The sequence below is a fragment of the Scomber japonicus genome, chromosome 1, assembly GCF_027409825.1.
Source record: "Scomber japonicus isolate fScoJap1 chromosome 1, fScoJap1.pri, whole genome shotgun sequence".
In the NCBI taxonomy this organism is placed as follows: domain Eukaryota; kingdom Metazoa; phylum Chordata; class Actinopteri; order Scombriformes; family Scombridae; genus Scomber; species Scomber japonicus.
In genome coordinates, this window is record NC_070578.1 from 37,145,948 (window position 1) to 37,161,005 (window position 15,058).

General features: G+C 43.6%; 1 protein-coding gene across 1 annotated transcript in view; it reads left to right on the forward strand.

Annotated features, from left to right (window-relative positions):
- Positions 1 to 15,058, forward strand: part of LOC128364927 (NAD(P)H dehydrogenase [quinone] 1-like) — a 32,645-nt gene that overhangs the window by 13,004 nt on the left and 4,583 nt on the right. The window contains exons 4-5 of the mRNA XM_053325579.1: positions 9,951 to 10,033; positions 13,798 to 13,991. Of these exons, the coding sequence (XP_053181554.1) occupies positions 9,951 to 10,033; positions 13,798 to 13,991 (277 nt within the window). The remainder of the gene's footprint in view (positions 1 to 9,950; positions 10,034 to 13,797; positions 13,992 to 15,058) is intronic.

The following is a 15,058-nucleotide window of genomic DNA, read 5'->3' on the forward strand; positions in this document are numbered from 1 at the left end:
TGTTGTCTGCAACCTCACAGCATGTTACGGGTCATATTTGACCCTCATAAAAAGGGTATATACTAAATTTTGATCTGTTCATAGTGGATCAATAGGATGGATCTGACTGATCAATAAATGTGATTAAACCTTGATTCATGTTTCAGAGAGCAGAGAGAGAGTATTTGTTAGCTTTTACACCACTAAACATCTCCTATCACACAATATCATGTCCTATTTTACCTCAGACATGAAAATATAACATAGCAATAATGATTTAAATGTTATTTTATATGTAAAATGAAAATGAGCAGAGCTTTATGGTGCTGTGGGGTTGTAGAACCGTTAGAGCCATCAGTCTTCACTGCTACATCATAAAAGAAATCGTCATAACTACTATCTTATTAAAACTATTAACTATTCATTTCACTAAAACACATGTTAATAGATAGGAGTCAAAGTTGACCCAAAACAGCCTCAATGGACAAACATTTGTAGCACCTATACTAAAGTAAAATAATTCAATTTTCATGCATGTTGGACCATATGAGGAAAAAAACCCACCAAATTTCAGGTTAAAAGACTTTTGGGATGTTTTTAAAATGTCAAATTGACCCGAACAGTATATAAGAGGTTTTAAATAAAACTCTAATTGTGGATCCAGCTTATGCTGCTATAGGCTTAGACTGCCGGGGGACTCCCATGATGCACTGAGCTCCTCTCTCCTCCCTCTATCTCTCTATCCATCCATCTATATCCATTAACATTCATGTACTATTAATGCATTCAATAACCTAAACCTCTTCCCCGGAGTAGTCTGTGCTTTCTGATCTCACAGGTAATCTGGGCCTGTAGACGTCCGGATAACAGATTCCAGTCCCGGACTTTCTAGCTTCATTGTTGATTTACATTTTGCTTCTCTCCTCTATCCTTCCTCTCTCCTCTCAACCCCAACCGGTCGAGGCAGATGTTCTCCCACTCTGAGTCTGGTTCTGAGGTTTCTTCCTGTTAAAAGGGAGTTTTTTCTCTCCACTGTTGCTCATGTGGGAATGTTGGGTCTCTTTAAAGTTAAAACCTGAAGAGTTCGGTTTAGAACCTGCTCTATGTGTAAAGAGCCTTGAGATAACTGTGATTTGGCGCTGTACAAATAAAGATTGATTGATTGGTTGATTGATAGTCTATTGTCTGAATGTGCTCAATTAAAAGCAAGTTTTTATTTATAAAACACACTGACCGGATCCAAAACGGAGAAAGTTGGAGGAGGAAGTGGAAGAGGTGAACAGAAGGAGGTGGAACAGAAAGGAGGAAGGACAGAAACACATCGCACCACCCAACATCTTCTGGCACCACTTACAAGAAACGTCCACTTCTTTCCTCTGTTCCCAGCAATGAAGTATTCAGTGAGTTGGTATGATTGATGACAAGGAGGAGCAGGCTCCCTAGAGAAAATGCCGATAATTTGGTTTTCCTGCCATATAACCTGCAGCACAGCACGTAAATTTGAATTACTAAAAACTTCCAGTTAGGGATGGGTGGGGTGAATGAAGGTTCAGGGAATGGATTCAGTTGAGAAATCCTTAGTTTTACATCAGATGGAGAGAAAAAAAAAGAGAAATGGTTAATCCACAGCAATTAGGAGCACATGAACCTCCCTTGTCTGCTGAGAAGCCTACATGGAATCAGTCCAGCCTGATTTGAGTCTTCTTTTGTCCCTTATACAAAGGAAAGGTCACCAGGAAGACCCCAACCCCCCCCCCATCCCCTGCTGGCCCGAGGTCAAACCACCCTGAGCTCAAGTGACCGACCTCATTGTGTCTCATGAATATCTGTTTATTCAGCAGCCGCTTCATTTCCTTTACAATCATGACTCCACCTCTGTTAGTCAGTTCAGCTGCTTGTGGGTTAGTGGGACTAATTATGGTAACGTCCACACACACGCCCACACACACACACACACACACACACACACACACACACACACACACACACACACACACACACACAGGATAAGGATAATGCTAAGCTGTGTGCTAAGGGACCTCACCTCAGTCACATGTGTTGTTGCTGAGTCAGTGTGTTTGGGAGCGTTGATCATGAGTCGTTGCCATGGTGACATTTTTTTGTCCAGTGGAAAAGTGAGACTTCCTTGTGGGGTCTGCCATCTTGAATTCCCACGCTCCTGAACACACACACACACACACACACTCACACACACACACTCTCACACACACACTCTCTCTCTCTCTCTCACACACACACACACACACACACACACACACACACACACACACCTAAATCCCTGGACAGTTCATAAGTATACATTGATTAACTTGTTGATTGATAGTTGGTTAACCTTCCTGTCGTCCTCCCGGGTCAAATTGACCCCGTCTGTTTTGACTGTTCCTTTTTTCCCCCCTTCCTTCCTTCCTTCCTTCCTTCTGTCCTTCCTTCCTCCCTCCCTCCCTCCTACCTTCCTTATTTCCTCTGTCCTTCCTCCCTTCCTTTCCTTCCTTCCTTCTCTCCTTCCTTCTCTGCTTCTTTCCTTCCCTCCCTTCCTTCTTTCCTCCCCCTTCCTTCTTTCCTCTGTCCCTCCTTCCTCTTTTCCTTTCTCCCTCCCTCCCTCATTCTTTCCTCCCTCCTACCTTCCTTATTTCCTCTGTCCTTCTTCCCTTCCTTCTTTCTTTTCCTTCCTTCCTTCTCTTCTTCCCTCCTTCCTCCCTTCCTTCTTTCCTTCCCCCTTCCTTCTTTCATCTGTCCTTCTTTCCTCCCTCCCTCCTACCTTCCTTATTTCCTCTGTCCTTCCTCCCTTCCTCCTTTCCTTCCTTCTCCCTCCCTCCTTTCCCTTTCCTTCCTCCCTCCCTCCCTCCCTCCTTTCCTTCCTTCTCCCTCCCTCCTTTCCCTTTCCTTCCTCCCTTGACTCGAGGACAACAGGACGGTTAATAAACTGAGAGAAGTGTTTTGTGATTATTGTGCATGTGTTATGTCCTTTTAATAATTAATAATGATTTATGATAGTTATTCATCATCATTAATAACCAAAGGCTCTCCCTTCCACTCCTACTGGACACACACACACACACACACACACACACACACACACACACACACACACACACACACACAGTTGGACTCGGCTTAAAACAGCTGGCTTGTTCTCCTGGCTGCCAAAGATAAACTATCAACAACTACAGTCCTCGTTGTTTCCATGACGACCTGAGAGCAGCACGTGGACTCTATTCTGCAATACATTACTGTAATGAAAACTGCATTGGCATGTGTTGACAATAGCGCCCTCTGCAACCACACGTGATTACTACAGTGGTGTGACCTCATTACTACTCTCTCCACTATGATTACGACATGGAGTGTAATCATAGAGCGGCTCTGAGGAAACTGAATGAGTCATGCTTTTGACATTTAAGAATGAAAGTGAAAACAGAGAATGGTGTTGCATGAGTCAAATGTCCTTTTATTTTTAACCATTCATGGATGTGTGTGTGTGTGTGTGTGTGTAGGCTCTGATTAATGATGAAATCAAAGAGCAAAGATGTTGCACAAATAACTAGATTAGGTCATGTTGTTGTCTCCAACCTAGCAACATGTTACGAGTCAGCTCATAAAAAGTGTCTATACTACATTTTGTGCTGTTCAGAGTGGATCAATAAATGTGGAAGGAAAGGAGGAAGGAAGGGAAGAAGGAAGGAGGTAAGGAAGGGTGGAAGGAAGGAAAGGAGGGTGGAAAGAAGGACAGAAGGAAGGGAAGGAAGGAAAGAAAGAAGGAAGGGAGGAAGGACAGAGGAAAGAAGGAAGGTAGGAAGAAGGGAGGGAGAGAGGAAGGAGGGAAGGAAAGAAGGAGGGAGGGAGGAGAGAAGGACAGAAGGAAGGGAGGAAGGAAGGAAGGAAGAAAAGGGGATGGAGGGAGGAAGGAAGGACGGAAGGAAGGACAGAGGAAAGAAGGAAGGTAGGAGGGAGGGAGGAAAGAAGGAGAGAGGGAGAGAGAAAGGAAAAGAGGAAGGAAAGACAGAGGAAAGAAGGAAGGGAGGAAGGAAAGGAAGGAGGGAAGTCACAACCCAGCGCCTTTATTTTTAGTGACTCTGTCTTTATGCTTCTCTGCCAGCGGGTGGCGTAGTTTCCCGTCATCAGGAGCTGTCTTAGTTGGTTTCGTCTATTAAATACAAGAAGAGGGTCACACAGCCGAGGTCTGTATACTGCATGCTTATTTCTACACCGTCGCTGAATCTGGGTAAATATTACAGTAACAGGAAATGATTATCTTTATTTAAGAGTTTTGCATTTGTACATCATGGAGAACAAAATAGAAAACACACCAGCCAGCTCACAGTAAAGACGCACCACATGCATGTCAATCCAATAGTATGTAGTATGCAGACCCGGAGACCTGCACAGTCAGACCCCCTGCACGTATGGACCCGCACGTGCAGACCCCTTATGGTTTTTTGACAGAGCAAAGTCCAAATAAAACAACAAAATCTAAAAGCTTGGATTACTTTTAACCACTTAACGCACGCTGTTCCGTCTACGGGACGGACCGGAAGTTAGGAGGTAGCCACAAGTTCTTCTGAATGTTTTAAACACCAACCCTTAAACATATATATTCATGCCGTACATCGTTGGAAAGCTTAGATTGTCCTGATTCATTCAAGCCAACGACTTATATGGTTGCTCACAGCCGTAATAGTATTAGCGATTAGCTCGGCTAGCCCCTGAGCTAAGTAAGAAAAGCTATAATGCTACATACCTTCAAAGTCTTCCCTTTATCCACAACGATCATCTTATGACTCAGCACTTTCTGTACAGCTCGCCAAGTATCCATTCTGCTGAAATATGAAATCCGTTTCCATAAAACCGAAATACTTTCCTCAATATGTCCATGTATTTAGTCCAACACGTAAGGTAACCATAGGAACGTAACACACTTTTTTTTTTTTTTTTTCAATGATCTTTATTTAAACATTGTGCATAACAACTGATGTACACAAAACAGTTGTACAGATAATAACCTCTATGATAATAACACATGAAATATCAGACAGGTGCTCCAATATGTATCAAAAATAAATAAATTACAAAAAAAATAAAGTTATTTAAATATTGTAAGAAAATACAAAATCAAGGAAAGGAAACTATAATATAACACAAGGGGGGGGGGGGGGAATAAAAAGGGGGGGGTGTAAGCTTTATTCTTCCTTGAAAAATCTTTCGTAAATATCTATGGATGTGATACTTTGTTTAGTGTCAATTAGTGTAAGGGATTTCATGTACTCTTTGAACTCGTGCAAGAAACTTCTAAAGTTGGGTGAGGTTTTGGAGTATTTGCATTTATGTATGTGGAATTTGCCATACAAAATGAATAAGTTCATCAAGTTTTCTTTATGAACAAAAAACATAATCACACTTTTGCAGTCAATTACAATGTTTATCTTGATTTTACACACTATATATTGTTCAAGTTGAGTCCAAAAGTTGATAGATTGAGCACAGTGGTAGAATAAATGAGTTAAGGATTCTGGTTCCGTATTGCAAAAACTGCATTTATTTTCAATATCTAAAAATTTAGAGAAATATAAATTTGCTGGATATATAGTGTGTAAAATTTTGATGTGAACCTCTTTTATTTTATTGGAAATACAGAACTTATAAGGCAAGGTCCAGGCCTTCTTCCAGTCAGTGTCCATAAAGATGTTATCCCAAAAAGCTTTCCCTCGTGGAGTAATTTTCCTCTTTTCATAAAAAATATTACGTATATGCTTGTTGTTACATTTAGAATCCATTACATCAAGTCCATTTAACATCAGAAGAGGTTTAGGAACGTAACACACAGAACAAACCATATACGTTCCGTTTACGTCATTTCCTGACTTGCACGTCCATCTCAGAGTACACGTGACTAGATGTTTACGACCGTGAGCCTCTTCTGCTTCTTCTTGAACCATGTATCATTACGCACTCGGCATTTTGGTACACGGTTGGTTCTTCTTCGACTTGACATATGACTTATACCAAAATAAACAGATAGATAGATAGATAGATATGGCCAAACAAAAAAATATGGTTATATGTAATAATAATAATAATAATAATAATAATGATAATAATAATAATAATAATATGGCGTCAGCTTTCATTAGAGACCAAGATTTTGATTGTAGGCAAAGGGGATGTGAAGTTATAGGAGTTTGATTGTGGTTATACAGCTTTGGTAACCATGGTAACCAAGTGTCCATTTGGAGTCTCCAAAAAGGACCTAAGGAAAACGCATGGACATACCTGTTGAAAAATAATTCTGAAAAATTCATCTTTTGGTCTTTTGACTCCAAATTTGGACTGCATGAAGCCAAGACATGTGGCTGTGGCCTCATTGTGTCTATATCCTGCTGAGAGGTCCCTGAATGTCTGTACACATGTCATTGTAAAGGCAAACCTACGGGCGAGTAAACAACCCCATCATTGTAACCTCTGCCACTCTTTGTCAGTAAGTTACAGAATCACACAGACACTTTTACAAGAATCCTGAGAGTGTTTCCTTTCCAATGATACCAGACACATCTCTGAGTCTCAAACTATGTGGGATCTGTGATGCTCACAACTTGGGCATGTCGTTTAGGCTAACAGCATAAAAAACAGGGGCGTGTGTTAAGTGGTTAAACTTTAAAAAAAATCTTTTGGACTAAATAAATAAAATCCGAATACTTTTCTGACATGAAACCAATGATGAGATTAACGTTCAATAACGTCTGCAGACACATCCTCCATATTCTGAGTCGGTAACATTAGCAAAAAACAAGGGGTCTGAATGTGCAGGTCCAAAAGTGCGGGTCTGAGTCTGCAGGTCTCCGGGTCTGCAGACACATGCTCCTCTGTCAATCCGTGCAATGACTCAAACGTCCATAGGTGAATTAGGGGCGTCAGGGGTTGAGTCAGGGATGTCAAGGAAAGTCAGGAAAAAACTTAACCAAGTGGATTACAGCACATTACACTTCAATGCAATACAGTATAATACAATATAGTCCAAATGAATTACTGTAGGTCCCTGTAACACACTTCCCATTCTTAATATGATCAACCCTGGTTAACCCCTAACCCTAACCCGGGTCAAATTGACCCCGTCTGTCTTTCTTTCTTTCCCACCTTCCTTCCTTCCTTGTTCCTCCCTCCGTCCCTCCTTCCTTCCTTCCTCCCTTCATTCCTTCCGTCTGTCCTTCCTTCTGTCCTCCGTCCTTCCTTCCTTCTTCCCTCCTTTCCTTCCTTCCTTCCTCCCTCCTTGTTTTCCTTCCTTCCTCCCTCCCTTCTTTCTTTTCCTTCTTTCCTTTCCGCCTTCCTTCTTTCCTTTTCTTCCTCCCTCACTCCTGTCCCTCCTTCTTCATCCCTTCCTTCCTCCTTTCCTTCCTTCCTTCCTCCCTCCTATCCTTCCTTCTTCCTCCCTGCCTTTCTCCTTTTCTTCCTTCCTTCCTCTCTCCTATCCTTCCTTCTTCCTTCCTCTCTTCCTTGACTTGAGGACAACAGGAGGGTTAAATCTTCATGGGCAGTACAAAAGACGTGAGCATAAAGCATGTGAAGTGTATTTTGCACTTGAACTTTGAATTGGCCAATAAAGTCAATAAAGCTGCCGCCCTGCCTCGCGTGTGACTGGCCTGCTGATTCACTGCAGTGTTTCCGTGCGGGCAGGTAATCTGAGCAGCTGTCATGGCCGAGTCTCATGCAGGTGATCGGCAGGTGACAGAAGTGTCCAGGTAACATTCCTGTCATATATCAAACCCGCCGAGCCTGACATGCAACACACATGTGGAGACGTGTCTGATCCACTGCAGGATAACTCTGTCTAATAATGTAATCTATAAAAACACTGACATGCTGCTTCTTTCCTCTCTCCCTCCTTCCTTCTTTCCTTTCCTCCTTTCCTTCCTCCCTCCTACCTTCCTTCCTTCCTCCCTCCTTTCTTTCCTTCCTTCTTTCTTCCCTCCCTCCTACCTTCCTTCTTTCTTCTGTCCTTCCTCCCTTCCTCCTTTCCTTCTTTCCTCCTTCCCTCCCTCCTTCCTTCTTTCCTCCCTCCCTCCTTCCTCCTTCCTTCTTTCCTCCCTCCCTCCTTCCTTCTTTCCTCTGTCCTTCCTCCCTTCCTTCTTTCCTTTCCTCCCTTCCTTCCTCTCTCCTTTCCTTCCTTCTTTTCCTCCCTCCCTCCTACCTTCCTTCTTTCCTCTGTTCTTCCTCCCTTCCTCCTTTTCTTCCTCCCTCCCTTCCTTCTGTCCTTCTTTCCTTCCCTCCGTCCATCCTTCCTTTCTTCCTTCCTCCCTCCCTCCCTCCCTCCCTCCCTCCTTCTCTCTTTCCTTCCTTCCCTCCCTCCCTCCCTCCCTCTTTCCTTCCTTCCTCATTTTATTATCGGCGCCAGAAAGCCTGGAAGAAGAAGATTAGATAAGAAGATAAAGACAGGAGAACAATAAGTCAGTGGTGGTCAAGAGAGAGAAACCTTGTAGTTTACGACTCTATGCAACAATGCAATGGTTCAAGTTTGGTTATAGGTTCAGGAAAAGATCATTTAAGTTTCAAATAAGTTGTCATGGTTACAATAATAAGCACATAGGCTAGTTAAACCTGCATCAACTGATTTTTTTGTGCACTTGTTTTCAGTTGAAACAAGTTATGAAGAAAACATTGACACATCAGATGAGAATCAGCACCTCCAAATCCGAGGCCATGGTCCTCAACCGGAAAAGGGTGGAGTGCACTCTCTGGGTCGGGGGTGAGATCCTGCCCCAAGTGGAGGAGTTGAAGTACCTCGGGGTCTTGTTCACGAGTGAAGGAAGGATGGAGCGTGAGATTGACAGGCTGATCGGTGTGGCAGTAATGCGGACTCTGCACAGATCCGTCGTGGTGTAGAGATTTACCAGTCGATCTTCGTTCCTACCCTCACCTCTGGTCATGAGCTTTGGGTAGTGACCGAAAGAACAAGATCGCGGGTACAAGCGGCCGAAATGAGCTTCCTCCGTAGGGTGGCTGGGCTCTCCCTTAGAGATAGGGTGAGAAGCTCAGTCATCCGGAGGGAGCTCGGAGTAGACCCGCTGCTCCTCCGCATCGAGAGGAGCCAGATGAGGTGGCTCTGGCATCTAGTCGGGATGCCTCCTGGACGTCTCCCTGGTGAGGTGTTCAGGGCACGTCCCACCGGCAGGAGACCCCGGGGAAGACCCAGGACACGCTGGAGAGACTATGTCTCTCGGCTGGCCTGGGAACGCCTTCCTTCTTTCCTCCGTCCTTCCTCCCTTCCTTCTTTCCTTTCCTCCCTTCCTTCCTCCCTCCCTTCCTCCCTCCTTTCCTCCCTTGAACCGAGGACAACAGGAGGGTTAACATTAATGCATCATATCAGAAAAAATATTTCTTCTTGTGAGAAGTTTTCTCACCTCTTCGACCAGCTTTTGTCACGCTGACAGACTCAAAACTAAATCGGTCATAAAAGCCTGAAAACAGAAAGTAGTGACAGGTGATATTAACCACGGGGACTTGACCCCAACAGCTCGGGCTTTGCTGAACCGACGCCTTGCTCCGCTTCTCTTCTAACGAGGTGAAATTAAATCGGGATTAAGGCGTTCATTAAGCCTCATGACCCTGTCGGATAATCCCTTGAAAGTGACCCAAACATTCTTTTCCAGGCCAAATGAAACCAATCTCATTCAGCTGCACCAGTGAATCCACAACCTCCACTGACTCTCTCTCTCTCTCACACACACACACACACACACACACACACACACACACACACACACACACACACACACACACACACACACACACAATCTTGCCTCCTCCTCCCTTTCAAAACACTGAACTAAACCGGTCCTACAGTTTGACAGCAGACTTTTTTTTTTTTTTTTTTTTCACCCTTCCTCCAGTGTGTAGTTGTAACTTCAAGAAAACACTTTGCTCCATCTGATATCCAATCTAACCATGTTTCTCACGCACAGAAAGCCACAGGGCCTATAAGAGCCACGGTGCCACCAGGGACCAGGACTACAGCACAGACGGACCCGACAGACACACAGCATGGGTAAGTCTGCACTCATTTACTACCAACACCTACTTTTTTAAAAAACTACTTCTTCTTCTTCTTCTCCACTGCTGCTGCTCTGACACACAAAACCTCTCAGTGCAAAGAAAACCTGGTTAGATTATCGATGTTCTTTTGCTTTTGACTTTTATTTTGAAAAACTGTCAATCTGTGAAACACCCTCAGCACTCTGTAAAAACAATGATGGTTTGATCATTTCAAGTTAAAAGCAATTAAATTACTTTAAATATGGAACAAGGTGTAAGACAAGGTTGTAAAATCTACCAAATGATCCGTTGTATTTAATCAGCACTCACGTCAATTATTAACTACAGTATAGATAAGATTGTTAGTTTTAAATCAGGTCAGCTTATTGACAATCATTTATGACTTAAAACGATTAGTTCACTATCGAATGAAATTGTGTGGAAACAGTGTTAGCTCATTTATTTAGATCTCCACAAAGCATCAAATGAAACAAGAAGGCTCTTTGTGTACTTCCTCCTACATGAGTCTCAGATGTGTCACATGATCGTCTTTGATTTAAAGTAAAGCGGTTTTATAATCCATATTTATCCCCATAACAATGTCTGAGCTGTTGGCTTGTAAAGAGTGTGTGTGTGTGTGTGTGTGTGTGTGTGTGTGTGTGTGTGTGTGTCTGTGTGTGTGTGTGTGTCTGTGTGTGTGTGTGTCTGTGTGTGTTCCCTTTCTGTCTTTGGCTTCGAGGAACATTCAGATCATGTTTTCTCTCCACGCACACACACACTGACACACACACTGACACACACACACACACACGCACACACACACACACACACACACACACACAGGAAACCTCACAGATCAGCAGACTGTGTTAAATAGATTTTACAACATACAGAGAGACTACGCCTTGAATTTAACAACCAATTTAACTGTCCTCTTTTTTTTTTTTGTTATGTCACAACAATAGAGTTCAGTGTGTGTGTGTCAGTGTGTGTGTGTCAGTGTGTGTGTCAGTGTGTGTGTCAGTGTGTGTGTCAGTGTGTGTGTCAGTGTGTGTGTCTCGTCGGACATGTTTTCACAGCGTCATCGTTTCACCTGGAGCTGAGTTTCAGGTGGAGCAACTGTCTCTGTTTCAGTTCATCTGTCTGGTTGTTTTCTGCGTGCATGTGCTAAAAGATCATACCACTGATTGTCTTAATGTTACGCAATCAGTCTGTGGCTCACTTAGACAAAGATCCCATTTGTTGCTGTAAAGTTCGGCTTTTATTTTGGTAATAGGAATTATCGTTAAAATAAATATGGTTCCACTCTCTAATATGGCAACCATTATGAATTGTATCAAATAGTGTGATCGAGTCTAATGATGGACTCTAGACTACACTTTATTAAGCTTCCTGTCGTCCTCCTGGGTCAAATTGACCCCATCTGTTTTGACTGTTCCTTCTTTCCTCCCGTACTTCCTTCCTTCCTTCCTTCCTCCCTTCCTTCTTTCCTCCGTCCTTCCTTCCTCTTTTCCTTTCTCCCTTTCTCCCTCCCTCCCTCCTACCTTCCTTATTCCCTCTGTCTTTCCTCCCTTCCTTTCCTTCCTTCTTTCTCTCCTTCCTTCCTTCTTCCTTCCTCCCTCCTTCTCTTTCTTTCCTTCCTCTGTCTTCCCTCCCTCCATCCTTCTTTCCTTCCCTCCTTCCTCCCTTCCTTCTTTCCTCCTCCCTACCTCCCCCTTCCTTCTTTCCTCTGTCCTTCTTTCCTCCTTCACTCCTACCTTCCTTCTTTCCTCCCTCCTTTCCATCCTTCTTTCCTCTGTCCTTCCTCCCTTCCTTCTTCCTTCCTCCCTTCCTCCCTTCCTCCCTTGACTCGAGGACACCAGGAGAGTTAATGATATTTATAACTGCACCCCTGCCCCTATAATCTTTATAGGGACAAAGGTCAAAATTTCAGTTGGTGCAATAATTTGCCTTACGACCAAACCCCTGCAAAACTAATTACATAGCCTTTGCTAAACATCAGCATGTTAGTATCGTCACTGTGAACATAGCATGCTGACGTTAGTATTTAAGGGGCATAGGGGCGTCTGTGGCTCAGGAGGCAGAGTTGTCCACTTATCAGAAGATCGGAGGGTTGATTTTTGGCTCCTCCAGCTCCTGTCATCAGTGTATGAATGGGTGAATGTGTCTAAAGACTGTTTACCATTTAGCTTAGTGCACCACTGCAGCCCAAGTAGCTACAGCTGGCACATCTGCAGGGAATCATGCATTTCATTGTGTGTGTGTATGTGTGTGTGTGTGCGTGTGCGTGTGTGTGTGTGCATGTTTCTGTGTGTGTCTTTGTGTTTATCTGTCAGCAGCTAATCTACCCTCATCCCAGATAGCATGCGGATGTGGGCCACTTGAGGCAATGATCCGGCACTGTAGGCATTCTTCTGGCCCGGACAAAACAGACGTGAACCTAAACTGGCCCATGTAGTAAATGCTACATTTGGGCCAAATATCACAAAACGAATATGGCCCATCTTTGGCCGAAATATGGCAAGTATGGCAATGACTAATCCGGATGTGAGCCTAAAGAGGCCCACATATAAGGAAACATACTTGGTCCACCTTTGTTGAAACATATTTGGGCCAGTCTTGGCCGAACTGGTTTATTTGGTGTGTTTTTGGTTGACATCTGGCATTGTGATGGCTTGGTTATGGCCCACTTTTGGCAAACATGAGCGGACCGCCCAAGTGCCATCATTCCATGCTGTATGTGAGCCGGATGAACATGTCAGGTGTGGGCCAGATATGGGCCAAAAGAATTTTGCTATCTGGGATACTACTGGATCCATTAATCAGATATTTCTTGTGCACATTCATGACTGTATGCTCAAGGACCTCTTGTGGTTGCAGTGATTCAACACCATTCTTTATGAGCATATAAAGGTTGGAGCTAGATTGGATAGATCTAACCCTAAACCTGACTTTAAGCCTAGTTCATCCCTTCAGTAGAGCATTTAGCTATAGTAAATTTAGGGTTAAGGTTAGATTAAGGTTAGCGTACAAAGTTTTGCAAGTCGTCTCTCCGGCCTGATCAATCTAGCACCAACCCTTAGACCAGGGGGTGAAACCATAGGGTCAAACTCATCTTCATTAAACGGCCACATAAAGCTCAATCTGATCTCATGTGGGACGAACCATTAAAAAGATGGAAGGAAGGAGGGAAGAAAAGAAGGGAGGAGGGCAGGAAGTAAGGAAAGAAAAGAAGACAAGCAGGAAAGATTGAAGGACGGAAGGAAAGAAGGTAGGAAAAGAAGACAGGCAGGAAAGATGGAAGGAAGGACAGAAGAAAAGTAGTAAAGAAGGAAGAAGGACAAATGGAATGAAGGTTGGAAGGAAAGGAAATGGGGATAGGGGAAGACAGGCAGAAAAGAAGGAAGGAAGAAAGTGAGGAAGAAAAAGAAGGAAGGAAGGAAGGAAGGGAGGCAGGCAGGAAAGAAAGAAAGAAAGAAAGAAGGAAGAAGCAAAGTGGGCTGGATAGGAACCCTTGACCGGCCACATCTGGCCCACAGGGCGCATATTTGACACCCCTGCCTTAGACTTTCATCTTTCCAGCAGCCTTCTCCTTTTTACAATTCAACATATCAAAGCTTACCTCGTCTGATTCAGGACATCCATAGAAAAGTTTGGTCTCATCTTCTGCTGATTCATTCTTTACCCGATATGTTCTACTAATCTACTAGTTAGACAAAGTGACAATAGGGATTTAATAATACAAGTGTCTTTTTATATATGTTACATGGATTAAAGCTTGTGTTTGTCTGTGTGTGTGACAGCTCAGAAGACGGCTCTGATCGTGTACGCCCACCAGAGCCCCGGCTCGTTTAACGCGGCGGTCCGAGACGCGGCGGTGGAGGAGCTGACGGAGCAGGGCTACAAGGTCATCGTGTCTGACCTCTACGCCATGAACTTCAGAGCCAGCGCCACGCGGGACGACATCATCGGTAATCCTCTTTCTGTTACAAGATCTGAGTGGTGGACGCATGTGTGAGATCCAAATACGTTTTGAGTCAAATCTTTTGACTCAAAACTTAGAGTCAAATACTTTTACTGATTTCTGCAGCTGATTTGGCAAATCCTTAACAAGAAATCAAAGGTCCTTAGTGGCTCAGCTGAGAACAGGAATCCTTCCCTTGAATCTTGAAGTTGGCAGATTTAAAAACATTTTGGAAGATGAAAGGTTATGTAAATTATGTGAACTCAATGAAGTTGAAAATGAATCACATTTTCTTTTATACTGTCCCTTGTATGATGAACTGAGAACTCCTATACTTACTGAAATGTCTGTTAAAAACCCAGAAATGGTGCTCTGATGATGACAGAATGGACTGGCTGTTTAACTAAATATGTATCCGAAGCCTGGAAAAAGCGTCAAAGGATCATAGACCGTATTAAAGAAATGGACGTAACATCCGTGACGTCACCCATTGGTTTGTGGACTGCTGCTCGGAAGCCAATAGTTTCGAATCTGAGCAGCGCCATCTTGAAAATTTCAGGTGCATGCTGGGAAAAATAAAAACACGGATTCTACTTATATAGGCATGAGGCGGGGCCATGGGCAGAGCGGGGAGGTTGCTATGGTTACGAGGGCTGGATCTCGAGGGCATTGGGCAATCAACCTGTCAATCAGGACGTAGCCACGCCCTAATACATACCCTGCTTTATCGTCACATATAAAATCAGGGAGGCCAAAATGTCCCAAATGAACATCATACTGCATTGAAGAAGGCTTTAAACTAGCGATTGAGACCATAAACACATTTTGAAAACGTTTACTGAGGTTAGAAATCAAGTGAGAAGTTGGTGAATTCTCCATTGACTTGTATAGAGACGGTCGCCCCCTGGTGGCCTTTTGATAGAATGCAGCTCTAAGTCACTTCCGCATTGGCCTCATTTCAGAGGACCTGAAGTCCTCGCCTGGTCAGGACGGTCTTTATGTTTAATTGCTCTAATGTCTGTTATCTGGGTTTTCATTTGTTATTATTTGACCCTTTCTTCTTTTGTTTTGGGC